The 19,832-nt window shown below is 43.1% G+C and overlaps 1 protein-coding gene and 1 long non-coding RNA gene across 5 annotated transcripts in view; one reads left to right on the top strand and one right to left on the bottom strand.

Annotated features, from left to right (window-relative positions):
• Positions 1–4,459, bottom strand: part of LOC140734636 (uncharacterized) — a 14,634-nt gene extending 10,175 nt beyond the window's left edge. Inside the window, exon 1 of the long non-coding RNA XR_012100580.1 lies at positions 4,327–4,459. This is a non-coding gene — a long non-coding RNA (uncharacterized lncRNA). The remainder of the gene's footprint in view (positions 1–4,326) is intronic.
• On the top strand, positions 3,615–19,832 carry rlig1 (RNA 5'-phosphate and 3'-OH ligase 1). Of its 4 annotated transcripts, none has more exons than XM_073058876.1 (7): positions 3,615–3,981; positions 8,115–8,232; positions 12,390–12,482; positions 15,161–15,368; positions 16,189–16,383; positions 17,065–17,234; positions 18,778–19,832. In XM_073058876.1, exons 2-7 carry the CDS (start codon positions 8,200–8,202, stop codon positions 18,973–18,975), a joined length of 897 nt encoding a protein of 298 aa, XP_072914977.1. In that variant the 5' UTR covers positions 3,615–3,981; positions 8,115–8,199; the 3' UTR covers positions 18,976–19,832. The 4 variants fall into 4 exon arrangements, with proteins under 4 accessions (XP_072914977.1, XP_072914976.1, XP_072914975.1 ...); XM_073058875.1 differs by having other exon boundaries at positions 3,616–3,981; positions 15,161–15,277; positions 16,189–16,371; XM_073058874.1 differs by having other exon boundaries at positions 3,641–3,981; positions 15,161–15,277.

Raw genomic sequence — 19,832 nt, 5'->3', positions numbered from 1 at the left:
ATCATATGCAGATATGGGCAAAGAAAAGGCAGATGGAGTTTAACCCACATCAATGTGAGGTGTTGCTCCTTGGTCAGGCAAATAAGGACAAGAGAAGGACAAGTGTTGCTGAGCAGAGATCTTGGGATCCATGTTCATAGCTCCTTGAAAGTAGCTAAATAGGTTGATAGGGTGATTAAGAAGGCTTATTGAATGCTTGCTTTTATTAGTCAAGACATTGAGTTCAAAAGTCAAGAGGTTGTGTTGCAATCTTATACAGTTCTGGCTAGGCCACATCTGCAGTATTGCATACAGTTCTGGTCGTCCCACTATATGAACCATGTTGAGGCTTTGGAGAGGGTGCAGAAGAGGTTTACCAGGATGCTACCTGGTTTAGAGGGCATGTGCTATGATGAAAGGCTGAATAATCTTGGGTTGTTTTCTCTGAAGTGGTGGAGGCTGAGGAAGATAGAGGTTTATCAGATTATGAGAGGCATAGATGGAGTATACAGTGAGTATCTTCTTACCAGAGCAACAATGTCTAATACCAGAGGGCATGCATTTAAGGTAAGAGGGTGTAGGTTCAAGGATGATGTGAGGGGTAAGTTTTTTACTCAAGAGATTGGTGGATGCCTGGAATGCACTGCCTGGTATAGAGGCAAATAGATTAGAGGCTTTTAAGAGATGTTTAAATAGACACATGAATGTGAGGAAGATGGGAGGGATATGGACATGGTGTAGCTAGGAGGGATTTGTGCTTGGGTGTTTTTGATTTGCTTTTTACTACCTGTGATTTATTTTCTTGCCAGCATTCATGTTATTTTTTGGAATGTGGGAAGCTGGAGCTCCCACGTCATCATTGGAGAACATACAAATTCTTTAGAGACAGAGATGGGAATTGAACCTGGATTGCTGATCACTGGCACTGTAAATTGTTGTTCTACTATGCTGCCCCACTGTTATTTAAAATCATGATGCAGGCAGATGGAGGAGAATGAGAGGAACTGCCCCATTGTCTGGGGGGAGGGGAGAGGGTTGAGAACCAGGCGACAGAAAATGACACGCAAAGAAGTCAAGTTATTTATACAGTGAGTGGAAAGGATTTAAAATTCAGTGCAGCAACTGGGCAGTGGTGGTTGTAATGGATTAAATATGGAGCACATTAAGGAAGTGAAGTGTCTGAAATGCCAGAGATTGCTGGGCCATGAGGTGAGACCAATGGGGTGTGATGATCTGGATTGTTCCAACATAATGCTGTGCATTCCAAGATTCCCTCTCCCAGGAGGATGGTAACATTTCTTTCTCCCCCAGTGTGGAATTGTTTTTGACATTATTGCTGCATGGAATTATAGTCAATTATTGAAATGAAAGGCAGTATATTTACATTAATTGTCAAACATTGTTTAGATGCACATATAATTTTTTATTTCCTACATAGTTGTAGGGAATAGAAACTGACCCTTCAGCCCATCTAATCCATACCAACCAGTTGTTCTGCTTAGTCCCATCAACCTACACCTCGATCATAGCCCTCCATACCCCTTCTATCCACGTTCATATCCAAACTTCTCTTTAAAGTTGCAATCGAACCCACGCCCACTGGCAGCTTGTTTTACACTTGCACCACCCTCTGAGTGAAGAAATTCCTGCTCATGTTCCCTTTAAATATTTCACCTTTAACCTATGACCTCTAGGTCTAGTCTTACCCAACCTCAGTGGAAAAAGCTTGCTTGTACAGTACTGTGCAAAAGTCTTAGACATTGCAGATATTTTTATATGGTTTAAGATAGTATGGCCTTTACAGAACCTTGATCTCAACATCATTAAAGCTGTCTGGGATTACCTGAACAGAAACAAGTGAGACAGCCAAAGTCTGCAGAAGAACCTACCTAACATGATTTTCTTAAAGAACTGCACGACAGTGTACCTAAGAGAATTGATGCAGTTTTAAAGGCAAAAGGTGGTCACACCAAATATTGACTTGAGCAACACACACAAGACGCTGGAAGAACTCAGCAGGCCAGACAGCTTCTATGGAAAAAATTTAACAGCTGATATTTTGGTCTGAAATGTTGACTTTTTACTCTTTTCCATAGATGCTGCCTGGCCTTCTGAGTTCCTCCAGTATTTTGTGTGTGTGGCTTGGACTTTCAGCATCTGCAGATTTTCTCATTTGTAAATATTGATTTGATTTAGTTTTTACTGTTTACTGATCTTCATAGTAATTTTTTGATACTTAGAAATTTTTCATGTCATTATTCTTGAAAGCATCTTCACTTCACAGAATTCTTTTACATGTGCCTAAGACTTTTGCACAGTACTGTATTTACCCCATCTCTTCCCCTCATAATTTTGTATACCTCTTTGTATACATGTCCAAGTATGGATTATCATCAAAATAGGGGAGAAAGTGAAATTGTTGCAGTGAGGAGAATAGATGTGTTTCCAGTAATGCTTTATAACACTCTCCATGGTCCTGCTGCAGGTAGTTGGAATGAGGCAGAAGACTAAACTGGCATGAATTAAATGACATGAAGGGTCTGTTTCTGTGCTGAGGTCCTCCATGACTCCATGTCAGTCTTGACCCAATGAGCCAAGGTTGAATCTTGCTTTCATCCCTGAAACAGAATGTCAGGATTAGTTCTGATCTACAGTCCTAGTTGTCCGTCCTGTGGTTAATAATAGAATTCCATAATAAGACCAAGAGCACCCCACCCAGCCCTACAGTCCATCTATTCAATGGGAGATCTGTGCTCCAATTCCACATATACCTGTGTCTACATCTCAAAGCTTAAAATTCAAAGTAAGTTTATTATCAAAGTACATATATGTCACCATATAATACCCTGTGGGCATTTTCTTGAGGGGCAAGATTTTTCCTTCAATTGGTTGGTATCAAAGAATTGGGCCAAAGGCCTATCTCCATGTTATATAACTCAAAAACTATCTTGACACAGACCCCTTCAAGCCCCCCTTGAATCTTGAGCAACACTCACAAAATACTGGAGGAACCTACGAGGGCAGGCAGCATTTATGGAGGGGAATTAAGCAGTTGACTTTCTGGGCTGAGACCCTAGAATTTTAATGTGTTTGTGGAGCGAGCTGCTAAAGGAGATGGTGGAGGTGGGTACAATTACATTGTTTAAAAGACATTTGTACATGCAGACATAAGTGGCAGCAGATGTGGAATCAGGAGCAACACACAGCTGGAGGAACTCAGCAGGTCAGGCAATATCTATAGAGAAAAAAGACAGTCAAGGTTTTGGGTCAACACCCTTCACTGTACCGAACATGGTGAATGGATAGGTATGTAGGCTAGAAAACTAATACAAATCTAGAGTCATTTAGCACTCTAATAGGCTCTTCGTCCCAACGAGCTGATTAATTCTCCCATTGCGATGGGATGCATATGGGTCAAATTACAGGCATTGTGGACTACCAAATGGCAGGCAACTTGAATGGTATGGAAGAGCTGGGCCCAAGGGTCTGTCTCCGTGTTTATGGCTATCTACCCTCTCAAGGGCCTTGAGCATCACACACAAAATGCCAGAGGAAATCAGCAAGTCGTGCAGCATTTCTCGAAGGAAATAAATAGTCGACGTATTGAGGTCCTCAAATCTTAATGTGTTTGAATATTCCCTTGAACTGCATGGAGTTAAAATAATTCTTTTAACTGTATCCATGCCATGCACCTCAATCCTTTAGTGCTACGTTCGAGACACCACGTTAATGCAACTGGCTGTACGAGCGATGCCCGCATGATGCAACCCGCTCCATAGATGCGCAGGCGCCCGTCGTCAGGCAGCTGAGCTCGGCGGGGACGAGAGAGGCCGGCCGCTGAACGGCAGCCCCGTCGCGGCGGGGGTTGCGTCCGTCTAGGGTGTTGGTCGGGTCGGGTCTGCGGGGAAAGCGATGCCGCGGCTGGGGACGGTGCAGCAGAAGATCCCCTGCGCCTTCACCACCGAGCTGCGGCAGGAGGCGGCCACCAAGCGGCCTAACCAGGTAGGAAACTGGAACAGGGCAAAGGCGGCACAGTGCCCCGCCAGTAAGGTGCATTACCGCCATCTACTGTAATGGAGTATTAAGGGAGCCGTGGCGGGGATCAGATCCTTCCTCAAACTTGTTTTAATTAACAACTTCACCAGGGCCCTGCACGACCGTCTCTGCCTCGGGTGGTCTAGGCACCCCAGATCTGCCCAATAATTGCCTAAACAGTTCCAACGAATATCAGTGGCACACCATGATCGCATGTGGCTTCATAGTTTCCTATATTGACTATAGTATCTACTTCTGACTTAGTGCCTATATTGCTATAACATCTGCTGGTTCATTATCCGATATACTCACATGTGCAGGTATCGAACAAAACTGTACTATTCCTGCCCTCTTCCATCGACAGATCAGGTCTCCTTGAATGCTTAGATTCCAAACTCTGCAGTACCTTGGCCCAATCCGAGCAGATTACGACTCTGTTTGGCTTAATTTGTTCAACCCACTGCAGACTAATGATAATGGCCATCAATTCTGCCGAATAGGCAGACAACCCACCTGTCAGCCTTTCCCCAGCCTCAACATTAGACCAAGGAAAAAATATCCCTGATGCAACCTAATTAATAACTGGGTCTTTAGAACCATCTATAAATATAGGCAAAATGAAAAAATACCACTGTTGTAAATGACTGGACACACCATCGCCACCCACAAGACCCTGGCTATCCTCTAGTAACATCAAATCTGTTCCCGCATCTGGAAATTTACATAGTGGAACTCCTGGCCAGGCCACAGTTGGGGCAATCCTCGAATCCCCAAGACCATGCTCACGCACATATTTCCCAATTATCCACCCAAAATATTTACCAACTCTGCTAGTATATCCCCAACAATCGATTAAAACAGACTGCGTCAAATGGAATATCTCCAGCATGCAAGGCTCAATTTTCTCTCTGCAGGTCAAAAGGCATCTTGCCTAGTTCAACCCCAAAATATCTCTAGGTGTGGTCTGGATGCTGCACTACAGATTCTAAGAACACTGGTCTATAGAACATCCAATCTATATAAAACTGAATAAGCTGCTGCTCCATAAATCACACAACCATAATCCAGACAAGCGTGTTCTAAAGCGGAATGAATTGTCAGTGGAACACCCTAGAAGTACCCCAATCCACAGCTTTCTCCCCGTTGCATGCATTTTAAATCTCATACCTGCAACAACAATGGCGACTTTCTGGGTCAGAAGTGCAGAATGTGAGGTTTCAGTTTTTAATGCAAGGCTGGGAGTTCAATTATTGCAGCTTCATGTAGGGCTGTTAGAATTGCATTAACCTGTCCCATTCCCAGAGAGAGTCAATGTGAGGTTCTCAGGAGCAAGCAGCTTCTGATTGAATAAGCCCCCGGTGCTGGGTGAAAGAAAGTGCATGCATTTATGTAGCACCTTTAAGTTAAAATATCCCAAAGTGGGTTGTGGTCAAAGGCGGGCAAAGCCAGTTGTACACTGTGAGTTTCCACAAGGGACAGTAGATAGCTTATCTATTAGAGAGTTGTCAAAGTCACCTTGAGATTCATTTTCTTGCAGGCACTTACAGGAAAAATAAAGAAATACAATAGAATTTATGGAATCTATACATAAACAGAGACTGACAAACAATCAATGTGTAAAAGAAGACAATGCAGAACAAAGCACAACAGAGCAAGTGCAGTGCAGCCAGACAATAAGTTTAAGGTCACAATAAGGTGCATTGTGAGAGCAGCGGCCTTTTTTGTGCTGGATGGTTTTGTGGTGAACACCAGTTCAGGTTGGCTGATTAGTTGGCTGCTGTAAATTGCCCCTTGTGTACAGGTAAGGGTTAGGATCTGGGAAGAGTTAATGAGAATGTGGGGGGAATCAAATAGGATTAATGTTGGATGAGTGTAAATTGATGGTTGATGCAGACTTGATGGGTAGTTTATGCAGTGGGTTTCTCTGGGTTACTTTATGCCAAACAGGTTTGTTGTGTGTTGGTTTGTGTGATTATGGTTGTTGTAAGAGGGAGAAAAATTCATGGTTTGCAGCATGATAGCATAGCAGTTAGCATAACATTACTACAGCACCATCTGTAAGATTGGAGTTCAATTTCTGCTGCTGTCTGTAAGGAATTTGTAAGTCCTCCCTGTGACTTCAATTTCCTCCAGGTGCTCCAGTTTCCTCCCACGTTCCAAAGTAGTGGATATGCCTAAAAAACGTAGTGGATACGGTCCAGTCCATCATGGGTAATCCCCCCTCCCCCCCCCCCCCCCCCCGCCCAGCATTGAACACATCTACACAGAGGAGTGTTGCTGGAAAGTGGAATCCATCACCAAGGACCCCTCACCATCCAGGCCATGCTATCTTCTCGCTGCTGCCATCAGGAAGAAGGTACAGGGGCCTCAGGACCTGCACCACCATGTTCAGGAACAGTTATTACCCAACCATCAGGCTCTTGAACCAGAGGGGATAACTACACTCTACTTCACTTGCTCCATTACTGAACTATTCCCACAAATTATGGACTCACTTTCAAGGACCCTTCATCTCACGTTCTCGATATTTATTGCCTATTTATTTATTATTATTTTTCTTTCTGTATTTCAGAATCATGTTTAGTATAACTGACATACTATATGTCATGAAATTTGTTGTTATGCAGTAGCAGTATATTGCAATACGTAAAACCTGTGAATTATATTAAGAAGCATATATAAAAATGTTTAAATATGTGGTGCAAAAAGACAGAAAAAAAAGTAGTGAGGTAGTGTTCAATGTTTCAATGTCCATTCAGAACTGATGGCAGAGAGGAAGAAGCCATTCCTGAATTGTTGAGTGTGTGTCATCAGGCTTCTGTACCTGCTTCTGTACCTCCTTCCTGATGGCAACAATGAGAAGAGAGCATGTCCTGGGTATCCTTAATTATGCATACTGCCTTTATGAGGCATCGCTCCTTGAAGATATCCTGGATGCTAGTGAGCTAGTGCCCATGATGGAGCTGACTGAGTTTACAGCTCTGCAGCTTATTTCGATCCTGTGCTGTGACCCCTCCATACTAGATGGTGATACAGCCAGTTAGAATTTACACAGTCTGTTTATTTTTACACATTGGTGGTTGTCTGTCCAGTTGTGGGCAGGTTTTCAAATTGTGTTTCTTGTACTTACTGTGATTGCCCAGAAGAAAATGAATCTCAGGGTTGTATATGTTGACATATACATACTTTGATAATAAATTTACATTGAATGTTGAACTTTGCAGATGTATGGGTGAGTTGTGGGCATATTATTTTGGTGCTGCAAGTGTGGTGAACTTGTGGGCTGACCCCAGCACAATCTTTGCTGATTTGATGCAAACGACACATTTCATTTTATTTCGATATTCATGTGACAGATCAAGCTAATCTAAAATTAGTGAGAGCTAATAACTAGTCAATAGGGATGTGGATTGTTCTGATATTGTGACAAGGAACCACGGGCAAAGGTAGACACACAATGCAGCAGTGACAACACCCAAGTCTAAGGAACTTCACTAATTATGTTACAGCATGTTGCAATAGAAAACTGGATTGCTGTAAACAAAATTAGACCTGTAGATAATCATTTTTACTCAGCAATCAAGACCTACTTAAAGTCTTTCTATAACCGCCATTCCGCTATCAAAACCTAGTTTTAGTGCTAATTAAGTTTCTGTGTAATCTTGTCAGCTGAGGATGTACAAGCTTGCAAGTGAATCAATGGGGTCTCTACACACTGATTTTCAAGGATTCTTTACAACTCAGGTTCTTGGCATTTTTGTATTTGCAGTTTGTCTTTTGCACATTGGTGGTTTGTCAGTCTTTGTTATATGTGGATTTTTGTAGACCGTATTGAGTTGCTTTATTTTTCCTGTAAGAAAATGAATCTCAAGGTAACATACTGTACATGTAATTTGATAATCCATGCTCAGGTAGATCAGCTTTGACTGGCTTCACAGTGTGGGTAACAGTTTTTTTTACTAAACCGCCTGTTATTTCAAACACCAACTCCGTGTGGCCTCTTGGTTTGCTCCTACAACGGGGTTTTCCATTGAGAAAGCATCGATCTGTGGAACCTGGCTGAGCCTGTGCATACTCAACACTCATCAACGTGTGTTCAGTCTTACAGAGTCCTGGCCAATGGAGAGCTGAGTCCGAGGGCGCTGGCAGCGAACATCCACCAAGCGGTCGCTACGGAGAAAGTGGATGGCACTTGCTGTTATGTCACAAACTACAAAGGTAATGGGACGACGGGAAGCCATTTTTCTGCAACGTACATACAGAACACAGGAGGAACTCAGCAAGTCAGGCAGCATCTATGGAGGGGAATAAAAAGACATTAATTTCCAGTATCTGAAACTGTTTATTCCCTTCCATAGATGCTGCCTGACCTGAGTTCCTCCTGCATTTTGTGTGTGTGTGTGTGTTACATAAGATTTCTGGCATCTGCAGAATCTCCTGTGTGTCAGCCATTTGACAGTGTTGGAGGCAACAATGTGTATAAACCTGCGGCAGAGGTGTGTATATAACAGATGCTAAAGTACTTTGCAACTCCACCAATATATACAAAATCTTAGAGGAACTCAGCAGGCCAAGCAGCATCTTGGTGTTGCTTGGGATTTCAGCTATCTGCAGATTCTCTTGTGTTTATGATTTGCCCCTCCACTAGCTGGTCAGAATGCCTTGCCGAAACATTTTGTAACATCCAGCAGTTAACCAGGGTTTCAGGGAGGAATGTGATCCAACCTCACTAAAATGCCTGCTGTTTTATATTTCTAGCACCTATCTGGAATAGGGGTAGCTTTGTGAACATTGCTTCGGCAGTGTACCTGATTTTAAATCTCGGGGGGTAGGGCTCCCCCAATTACCAGCTCTGCTATCAACAACGTTTCCCTGAGGTCAGCATGGAATCAGGTCCTTTGTGCCGACCAAGATCCCCATCTAAGTTCATCCCATTTGCCAGCGTTTGGCCTGTTTCCCTCAAAACCTCTTTGGTCCATGTACCTGTCCAACTGTCTCTACCTTAGTCACTTCCTCTGGAAGCTCATTAAATACACTGATCACCCTCTGGGAGGAAAAAAAGTAGTCTCTTAAGTTCTTATTAAATCTTTCCCCTTTCATTAAAAACTGGTGCCCCCCTAGTTCTTGATTTCCAAACTCAGGGAAAGAGACTGCACATTCACCATTATCTATGCCCCTTGTGATTTTATACCCCTCCGTAAGATCTCCTCTCAGTCTCCTATGTTCCAAAGATTAAAGATCAAGCCTGTCCAGCCTCTCCCTATAACTCAGCCTCTCAAGTCCTGGCAACGTCCTCGTTAGTTTTTTCTGGTTTAGTAACATCTTTCCAAGAGTATGCAGTATTCTATCTGTGTCCATCCACCATCACCTGCCAGCTGATTTGAACTGTCCTGTGGTCCTCCTGTCCCCCATGTCCCAAAGAAATTCTGACTGATGGGTAACTGGCTTCTGAGAATTATCTATTGCTTAGGTAAGGGGGAATGAGAACCAGGGTGGAGTTGTGAGAAAGAATAGATGTCAGAGGATAAATTATAAAGTTGTCCTGAGAGCTGGTATAGACTAGATGGACAGAATGGGTTGTGTCGTTAGCAACTGTGAGATGCAGTTTGAGTTTGGGACAATTGCATACTCTTTGTCTCCAATTGGAACCACAATGCAGTAGGGAACTCGGTTCATTTAGGGATTGTACAGTCAGCAACAGAATCTGAATCAAGTTTATTATCACTGTTGTGAAATTTGTTTTTTTGTGGCAGCAGTGCAGTAATGAAAAGTTACTTTGTATTTCAAAATAGCAATAAGTAGAGCAGAAGAGGAGTAATGAGGTCACACTCTCGTTTGGCTGCCCTTGATCGGGAGTCTCAAAGGTCGGCTTTCTTCCTGCATGTCCAGACGTGGAATATGGAATATAGAACGGTACAGGCTGAGGCATCCCCCCCTCCTGCTGAACCCTAACAGTTTTCCATGGCGATGGTGAGACACAGCGATGTTTTGTGTGTTAGCTAACCATTCTACTAAATATACTTTTTCTGGACTATGATTGCTGTAATCAGCAGCCTGTGATTTCCCTTTGGGCACTGGGCTTTCAAACCGTCTGAACAGCCTGGGTGTTTTTGCAGTATCCTGAAGGACTTGGCGAACTGGTCTCTTGAGAATGTAGGTACGGCCTTTGCTGGGGTGGACTTCAGGCCAGATTGAAGTGGCGAGGCCTGGGCCTGGGCCTAAGAGTGAAGGATGGATCGGTGTTCAGCTCATTACTCCCTGAGGCTTTACTTGTGTCAGCACTGAACTGAGTCTGCACCTCCGGCCTGCAGCCATCGGCACTGAACTGACTGCAGCTGTGGCCTTGCCCCTGATCTGGGCTGACTCTGTGGCTGTGGACTCGCCTTCACTGATTCACGTTCTGTGTATTATTTGTTTATTTTATTGTTTGATTGATTTCTTCTTTCACACATTGGATGTTTGACCATCTTTGTGGTGTGGACTTTTTCGTGGATTCCATTGTGTTTCTTTGTTTTGTGGCTGCCTGCAAGAAGATGAACCTCAAAGTTGTTTGTTCTATATGTAGCTTGATAATAAATGTACTTTAAAGTTTGAACTTTTATTTGAGCTTTAACAATACCTTGGACTCCATGTCTGCATCTTAGGATCCCATAAACAACTTGCGGGGCACAACCTGTTATGTTCAAAGCCATTCAGTCCCGCAGCCACCTGGTCTGGCCTATCTGTCCGGTTGTACTCTTTCCCTTCTTCATTCTGGCTTCTTCCCCTTTCCAGTTCTAATGAAGGGTCTTGAAGTAAATGATCACTGTTTATTCCTTTCCATAGTCACTGCCTGAACTGCTGAGTTCCTGCAGCATTCTGTGTGTGTTACTCTGGATTTCCAGCATCTACACAATCTCTTGTGTTTGTCCTAGAGCTCTGTTCATACTGGATTTTATTCCTCCCATTTTTCCAATCAAAATGAATGTCTCTGCATTGAATTATTCTGAGGCGTTTAGGATCCTGTTGTAGTAATTCTCTTTCCATGGTGTGGTCTTTATCAGAAAGCAGTCGCAAAGAACATAGAACTTTGCTAAGAGTGTAATTCCTGTCGTGCCTCTTGCAACTCTTCCAACTGTGCCAGAGTACTTATTGTCTCAAACCATTGTGTGTGTTTGAGGTAACGTCTATATTTTGGAACATAGAACGTTACCGCACAGCATATCGTAGTTCCTGTTGTGCCAAATTTTAACCTGCTCCATGATTAACCGTTCCTTTCCAAATAGCCCTCTGTTTTTCTTTCATTCATGTGCCTATTTAATGGTCTCTTAAGTGGATCTGCCTTGACCACCACACCCAGCAATGCATTCCCCACACCCATCACTCTCTGTGTAAGTTAAAAAAAAACTGCTCTTCTATCTCACCGAAACTTTCCTCCACTCACCTTAAAAGTATGTTTTCTGGTATTAGCCATTTCTACCCTGGGAAACTTCTCAGCCCAGCTGTGCAACAGTGTCCTGTTGTAACCTACAACCCTCCACACTATCCACACCACCACCGACTTTCGTGTCATCCACAAACTTACTAACCCCCCCTCCACTCCTCATCCAAGTCATTTATAAAAATCAAAGAAAGAGCAAGTGCCCCAGAACAGATCCTCCGTACTGCTAAGAATCCTGCCATTTGCCTTGTACTCCGCTCTCAAGTTTGATTTTTTTCCCCAAAGCACATCACTTCACACTTACCTGGAATAGAATGGATTTTTGTGTGAAACTTTTGGAGTGATAATTGAACTCACAATCTTCTGACACTAGGCAAGAGAACTGGACTCCCAGGCTGTGGTAAATGTTTTAGCTGTTATTCAGCAATATCTCCCCAAAATCTTTCACTCTTGTGACCAGACATTCACTGATTTGGACACTGGTAGGTCTTACAACCTGACTCTTATAGCAGCAACTGTTGGAGCTGCAGAAGATGTAAGCAACACACACAGACTCAAGAGACGAAACACAAAATGCTGGAGGTCTGGCAACATCTATGCAGGGAAATAAATAACTCCCTTCTCCCTCTAGTAAGCACTATAGGGCTTTTAAGAGAAAAATCTTAACACCATCTTAAAAGTTTCTTGTGCCATGCAGATAATCTAATCAACCATTCTAGTTAGCTGCACCCCCCACATCTTCTGTCTATTTCCCCATAATTTCTGCACTGCAAACACTTTAAACTGCTTTTTATAATGTGTTTATATTGTAAATATGTACTGGTATTTATGTATTTTATACCAGATCTTTGGGCAGATGAAACCTAATTTGTTTCTCTAACCGGCAGCTTGCCAAATCTTTGTGAAGCTTCAGTCGTGTGTGTTTGGTTAATTAGTGCTTTGTGACTATTGGCAGGTTTGCCATATCTCTGGGCACGACTCGATCGGAAACCGACCAAGCAGTCTGAGAAGCGATTCAGGAAGTTTCAATTGTCAAGATCCAGCACTGGTAATTACAAGCTCCTTTCTTAGCAGGTTGTGTGTTCGTAACCAACAGTTTACTGCGAGTTTCCCTGTGGAGCACTGGTTGTTTCTCCCTGTTCTAACAACTGTCTTCTTGTTACCTTGTAAAGCAGCCAGCATTATCAAAGACCCTACCACCCCAGACATTCTCTCTTTTCCCCTCTGCCATGTAGGAAAAGTTATGAAAGCCCGAAAGCATGTAGCACTTGGCTCAAGGGCAGTATTTATCCCGCTGTAATCAGGCTCTTGAATGGACATCAAGTATGATAAGATGGACTCGACCTCACAATTTATCTTATGATCTTGCACTTCTATCATTTACCTGCACTGCACTTTCTCTGGGTTTGACACTTTATTCTGCATTGTTATTGTTTTATCTTGTTCTGTCTCAATGCAGTGTTTAATGATCTGATCTGTATGAACAGTATACAAGACAAGCTTTCACTGTCTCTTGGTACATGTGACAATAAACCCATTCCAATACCAATAAATGGAGGGAAGTTTAAAAACTGGAAAACACTCAACTGATCAGGCAGCAGCTATGGAGAGAGAAGTAGAATTACGGTTTGGGATCGATAAGCTTTAATTTTGACTGTGAATAGGGCAGGCAGGTGAGGAGACAGCAAGGGTGATGACTCTGCAATTCATTGCAATAGACAGCCGGGGAGGCCTAGTCATTGTGTAAATTTAAAGCTGAGGTTGATAGGTTCTTGATGAGTAATACAGCAAAAATTACGGGGAGAAGGCAGGAGAATGGGGTTGAGAAGGGTAATAAATCAGCCATGATGGAATGGCAAAGAAGATTTGATGGGCTGAATGACATAAATCTGTTCCTATGTGTCAAGGTCATTGTGAAAGATGTATGGTGTAATACTGTATTTAAAGCATGAGAGATGAAAATAATTGGTCAGGATAAACAGAGGTTAATAATTGGACAAAATGTGAAGACATTGGGGAGTAGAGAGGGATGAATGACAGAGACTGAATTGTCGCAAACAGCTGTGTTCTGAAAAATTAGGGCAGTGTTTGTAGCTTGAAACTTGACGATAATGATGGTTTAATGCCGGGAACACACAAAATGCTGGAGGAACTTGGCAGCTGAGGCAGCATCTGTGGAGGGAAATGGACAGTCAGTACTTCTGGTCAAGGTTCTACATCTCAACAGTCAGACCCGAACTATTGACTCTCCATTTCTTCCCATAGACGCTCCTGACCTGCTGAAATCCTCCAGCACTTTGCATTGGCTTCAGATTTGAGATTCTGCCCTCTCATGTGTTTAATGTCGGGGTTGCTTTACATGTGGAATGTGTCTGATCTCTGCGAAAGGCCCAGGGAATTGGAATGGGTTTATTATTGTCACATGTACCAAGAGACAGTGAAAAGCTTGTCTTGCATACTATTCATACAGATCAAATCATTACACGGTTCATTGACATTAAACAAGGTAAAAACAATAACAATGCAGAATAAAGTAGAACAGCTACAGAGAAAATGCAGGTAAACAGTAAGGTGTAAGTTCATGAGGTAGCTCATGAGATCGAGTCTATCTTATCGTACTATGAGACCACTCTGTAGAATTATAACCCTTGATCCAGATGGTATGTACTTTCAGACTTCAGTGTCTTCTGCGTGGGAGGGGAGAAGAGGGAATATCTGGGTGGGTGTGAGGTCTTTGATATGCTGGCTGCTTTACTGAGGCAGCAAGAAATGTAGTCCGATTCCATAGAGGAGAAGCTGGTTCCTGTGATGGCTGAGCTGAGTCCACAACTCTGCAATTTCTTGCGGTCACGTGCAGAGCAGTTGCCATTACCAAGCTGTGATACATCTGGATAGGGTGATTTCTATAATGTATTGATAAAAATTGGTAAAGGTCAACAGGACAAAGTCAAATTAGCCTCCCGAGGAAGTAGACGTGTTGGTGAACTTTCTCTCTCAGCCAGTAAGTGTCATTGGAGAAGTGTGGAGATGGGATGGGAGAATCCCAGCTGTGGACGGAGGGAAGGGCTTTGATGAGGAGACTGCTCAGTCTCCCTTTGGGATATCCACTTTGGAAGCAGCAGTGGGAAGAGGTGGAAGGGTTTTATGTGCTTGCCCAAGAAGGTGCTGTGGGAAGGGCTGTGTACTAGGGAATAAGGTGCAAGATCGTAATGAGGTAAATTATGAGGTCAAGAATCCATCTTATCATACTATGGAACCAATCAATAGTCATGTAACAGTGGGATGGAAGCTGTTCTTGAGCATGATGGTATGTACTTCCAGGTGTTTGTAACCTGCCCAATGGGAGGAGAGAAAAAAGAATGTCCAAGGTGTATGGTGTCCTTAATTACGCTGGCTGCTTTATGGAGGCTGCAGCAAGGCTAGAGAGATCCTGGAAAGGAAGTTGGTTTTCGTGATGTCCTGAGCTGTGTCTGCAATTCTCTGCTGCTTCTTGCAGTTGCCAGTTGAAGTTATTGTCAAATGTGTGGCTGTAATGACAAATTCAGCACTCTCTCACTGGTGTCATTGTTCATGTGGACAACATGCCCCTGGGCCTGAGGGCTGAGGTGTGCTGGTGGTGCTTGTTGATGGCTTCCAGCCAACTCGACCCTATATAAACCCTGGAGCTGGCTGGAAGCTGAGTTACAACTGTTGATTGTGATGCATTTTATTTTATTTCTTCCTCAGAGTTCACTTGGAATATCGACAGTGACTTCAGGGCAGTTCCTGATGCCTGGATTCCAGCACATGGAGTTGCCCAGTCAGAAGGCAGACCACAGCCTGATGAGAATGGACACATTCCTGGTGAGGGAGTATGTACCACGCTTGGAGTATTGTTTGCAGATCTGGTCACTCCATTACATTCTGTGCATTTCTGGCCACCTCATTACCAGAAGTAAGTGGAGGCTTTGAAGAGGGTGCAGAAGAGATTTAAGAGGATGCTGCCCTGGATTAGAGATCACGTGTTATAGGACAAAGGTGGATAAACTTATTTTTTCCCTCCAGAATGTCAGAGGCTGAGGGGAACCTGATCAAAGCTTTTAAATGGTGAGAGGTAGAGATAGAGTAGACAGTCTTACTATTTCTTCCAGTGTAGAGATGTTTAGAGGATATGCATTTAATGCAAAAGGGGGAGAGTTTAATGGAGATGTGTGATGGAAGTAACTTATACAGGGAGTGATGGGTGTTTGGAACTAGTATTATAATTGGTTTATTATTGTCACATGTACCTAGATATACTGGAAAACATCTTGTAAACTGTTCATATAAATTAGATCATTACATAGTGCACTCAGGTAGTACAAGGTAAAACAATGCAGAATAAGCTGTAACAGCTACAAAGAAAGTGCAGTGCAGTTAAACAATAAGGTGCATGATCATAATGAGGTAGATTGTGAAGTCAAGAGTCCAATTTACTGTACTAGGGAGCAGTTTAAGAGTCTTATGACAGCAGGGTAGAAACTGTTCAGAGCCTAGTGGTATGTAGTTCCAGGCTTTTATATCTTCTGCCCATTGGCTACTGGGGGTAATAAGACAAAGGGGAAGATTTAGGCCATTCATCCCATCGAATCTGCTCCACCATTCAATCATGGCAGCAGATAGGATAGTAGTGTTTAAGAGGGTTTGACATACACGTGTAAATATGCAAGGGATGGGGATCATGTCCAGGCAGATTTGACATTGTGTGCTTTGTCAACATTTACCTTGTCCCGAAGGTTGGATTCCGGTGGAGAAGGGAAGTAAACAATATTGTTGGCATCTTTCTGCCGTGAATTATGAAACTGGATCCGCCCTGGTTTTAAGGCCAAGTTCTGGGAAGCAACTTCTAGAAATTACTGTCATTCCCTTAATGGAGCTGCTGGAGCAGACACTGGAGCTGATAGGAACTCATATCAACGGTAATCCGTATGGTAGGAAGATGTTTATTGTGGACTTCTTTATAATTTATTCAAGGAAAAGTGAAATATATAGTTGGCCCGATTATCTGCGAAAACCGGGGACAAGGACTGGAGGCAGAGGTGTGCGTGCGTGTGTGTGTTTTGCTGTTGTTTTTGATGTTTGTGTTATTCTGCTGAACGTTGTGAGCATGCTAGATTGGTGTTGTGTTGTGTGGCAACGTTTGCGGGCTGCACCTAGCACATTCTTGGGTGCACTCGTTAATGCAAAGGACATTGAGTTCATGTGGTAAATAAATCTGACACTCAGGAGTGTGGGTTTTGCAGTCTGCAGCAGCCTTTAACTGTCCATTCCCACTTGCCCATGAGAAGCTGGTGGTGAACCACTGGAGTCCCTGAGTTGTGGGTGTACCTACAGTGCTCTTAGAGAGGGAGTTTCAGGATTCTCACTCAGCAATGGTGAATGAATGGTGATATATTTCCAAGTCAGGATGGTGTGTGGGTTGGAGGGTAACTTTTGTCATCATCTGTCAAGCCACTGACTTGCCTGAGTTCCGCAGCATTTTGTGTAAGCCCTTCTTGTTTTAGCACTATGCTCTCCCTGGGGAAATGTCTGTTCTTTCAGTGTCTGTCCTCACAATCTTGTATGCCTCTCAGGTGTGGCCCTGACAGGTTTTACCTCTCTTTCTGCTCCAGGCCTTGGAAGCAAGAAGCAACCTCTCCACCTTCTGGTCTCCCACGGATCGCTGCAGATTGAGAATCCCCCGCCACTGGACCTGATGGATTTGGTTGCTTGGTTTAAGGAGAGCGAGGAGGCGAAGGTGGAAGGCATTGTGTGGCACTGTGCAAATGGTGTCCTAGTTAAAGTGAGTGAGAGATCAGGGGTTTGTTATGGCGGGGGGGGGAGGGAAGGAAAGAACGATTGGAGTAGGAGCCATTAATGGTTTCCTGTGCAACACAGTAGCGTAGTAGTTAGTGCAATGTTTTACGGTGTTAGCTGAATGATCAGGGTTTGATTTCTGCCGCTGTCTGTAAGGAGTTTGTGCATTCTCCCCATGACCACAAGGGTTTCCTTCCACATTCCAATGATGTACGGATTAGGATTAGTAAGTTGCGGGCATGCTCTTCTGGCACTGAAAGTGTAATGACATTTGCAGGCTGCCCCTGCATAATCCTCTCTGATTTGATTTGACACAAATGATGCATTTCACTTTATGTTTCAATGTACACATAATAAATAAAGCTAATATTTAAAATATTTTCCAGGGTAGGGGTCTCTAAAACTAGAGTACTTGGGTTTAAGGTGCGAGGCGACACATTTAAATGGGATTTTGGGACAAGTTCTCACACAGAAAATGATGGGTATCTGGACTGAAGAGGTAGAGGCAGATACAATGTTTAAAAGATATTTAGACAGGTACAGGGATAGAAAGGGTTTAGACCGGTGGTTCCCAACCTTTTTTTGGCCATGCCCCACCTAATCGCCTCTAAAATCCTGATGCCCCCTGTGGTGATATATAATTCTTATTATTCAAAAAGTGAACTCCTATTCACCTGGAGGAAGCCTAAAAGACCATTAACTTGGTTTAAACAAGCTTCCAAAGAACATGGCATTCATGAAAGAGAAAAATAAAAGAACCAAAGGACTGTTAAAGTTCTGAGGAAGAAATTACTAAGAAATTGTAAAAAAAAGAACATTAAGTGATATTAAAATAATAATAATAAATAAATAAAACAATGCCGATTCGTTTCTACATCATACAAAGACAGATACACCGTTTAAAAGAGATGATGCAATGTACACACCTTCACACCACCAAGAACCGAAAGCTACTGCAAAAAGCAGCATTGGCGCGACCTCGTACGAGTTTCTTACGCGTTTGGACTTGTTCATTCGTTCCTTCCTACATCAGTCAATTCATTAATTTAATTATGAAAGCCATTTGATGGTTGTAATGATGGTGATACACTATATATACAGTACATACACAATTACACATGTACATACACACAAGTATTTTTATGTATGCATACTGTATACACACATATGTATTAACTCGCACACACACTCATACTCACACAGACTTACTAGAAAAAATTCACTGTTAATAACTCATTCTCGAATTGTCCCCCTTAAAAATCAAATTACCCCCCTGTGGGGCGTACGTTGGGAACCACTGGTTTAGACTGATATGGGTCAAATGCAGGCATATGGGACTAACTGTGGGGGTATGAGTTGGGCTGAAGAAGGGCCTGTGTCTGTGTTGTGTAACTCAGAGACCATTGTCAGACAATTTTTTCCCCATTGAGTTACTCCCAAATTTCTTGGGTTATTGGATACAGATTTAGGAAACAGCTGTACCAATTGACCTCTCCGCACTGGTTAATGTTTATCATCTTCCTCCCCAGCTTCACCGACATCACCTGGGCTTGGAATGGCCACTCCTGCGGCCATTCTTGTCCACTCGCCCTTTGTCCATCAATGTCGACCTGAACAAGTTCACCTGGGATTTCGAAGCCAACTCCTCGTTTGTTGCCTTGGCCAGGCTCCATGGGAAGCAATTTGACCGAGTTAAAGATATTGCGTGGGAGGACATAGAGAGCTGACGTGGCCTTATCGTGTTGGCCAAGGATTGTTTTGTGAGGTGGCTGGCTGTTTCAAGCAGGATTGTTTCCTTTGAATCTTGGGACTGATCTCAGTTGGAGGATCTGATTTTGATCATTGGGGATGTGTAGACTGCATTAACCTGTAAGTGTTTCTGGTACCAACGTAGTATCCCCTCAATGTTTAGCAGAATAACATACGGCCAACATACACCAAGACAGATGTAACAACAATAAAACAAACATCTTCCAACCCCCACCCCCTCCACCACATTGGGACACGCTGACCTCCAGATCTGTAAACCTTGGGCCTCCATCCCCAGGACAGGCCACCGCTGGGCCTCAAACCTTCAGATCTTAGACCTGGACTCAACAACCTTGGGGATTGCAGGTCTTCATTCCTCAGCGCCTGAGAACCCGACCTCTGTTCCCATGGGTGGGAGGAGGACATTTGAAAGATGCGTTTGATCACTTAAGACTTCAGTGCCTCAAATTAAATCTTTCTATCTCCATTAAGTATTCCCTTATTATTGTCTTATTTAATGTAACTTGCTGTAATTGAGTATTAAAATGTAATTTGGCTCTGTGGCTCTTACTTGTAAATCTACATAATCTAGCTCTAGGTTTGCTGCATTTTAAACCTTGTTCAATGCTGCAAATAGGATCCATTGTTACTTACTTTTTTCCTTGAGCTGGCACTGCTTTTCAATTAAGATCATCATCGATCAGATCTTAGCAGTGGCTCCACGCTCCTGCCCAACTCCAATAACCATGGAGTCCAATTAACCTTGAATCTACTGAATGGCTCTATCAAACCATTAAGATTTAAAACTTTTGAGAATAAATTCCTTCTCCATTCA

Source organism: Hemitrygon akajei, chromosome 10 (genome assembly GCF_048418815.1).
Source record: "Hemitrygon akajei chromosome 10, sHemAka1.3, whole genome shotgun sequence".
NCBI classification, from domain to species: Eukaryota; Metazoa; Chordata; class Chondrichthyes; order Myliobatiformes; family Dasyatidae; genus Hemitrygon; species Hemitrygon akajei.
This window is presented reverse-complemented; position numbering and strand designations above follow the sequence as displayed.

Excerpts from the sequence above, each read along its gene's own strand:
- rlig1 (XM_073058874.1), top strand. The coding sequence starts at position 3,892 with ATGCCGCGGCTGGGGACGGTGCAGCAGAAGATCCCCTGCGCCTTCACC. Across the intron at positions 16,384-17,064 it reads TATCAACGGTAATCCGTATG|GCCTTGGAAGCAAGAAGCAA; the intron begins GTAGGAAGATGT and ends TTTCTGCTCCAG. Across the intron at positions 17,235-18,777 it reads CAAATGGTGTCCTAGTTAAA|CTTCACCGACATCACCTGGG; the intron begins GTGAGTGAGAGA and ends CTTCCTCCCCAG.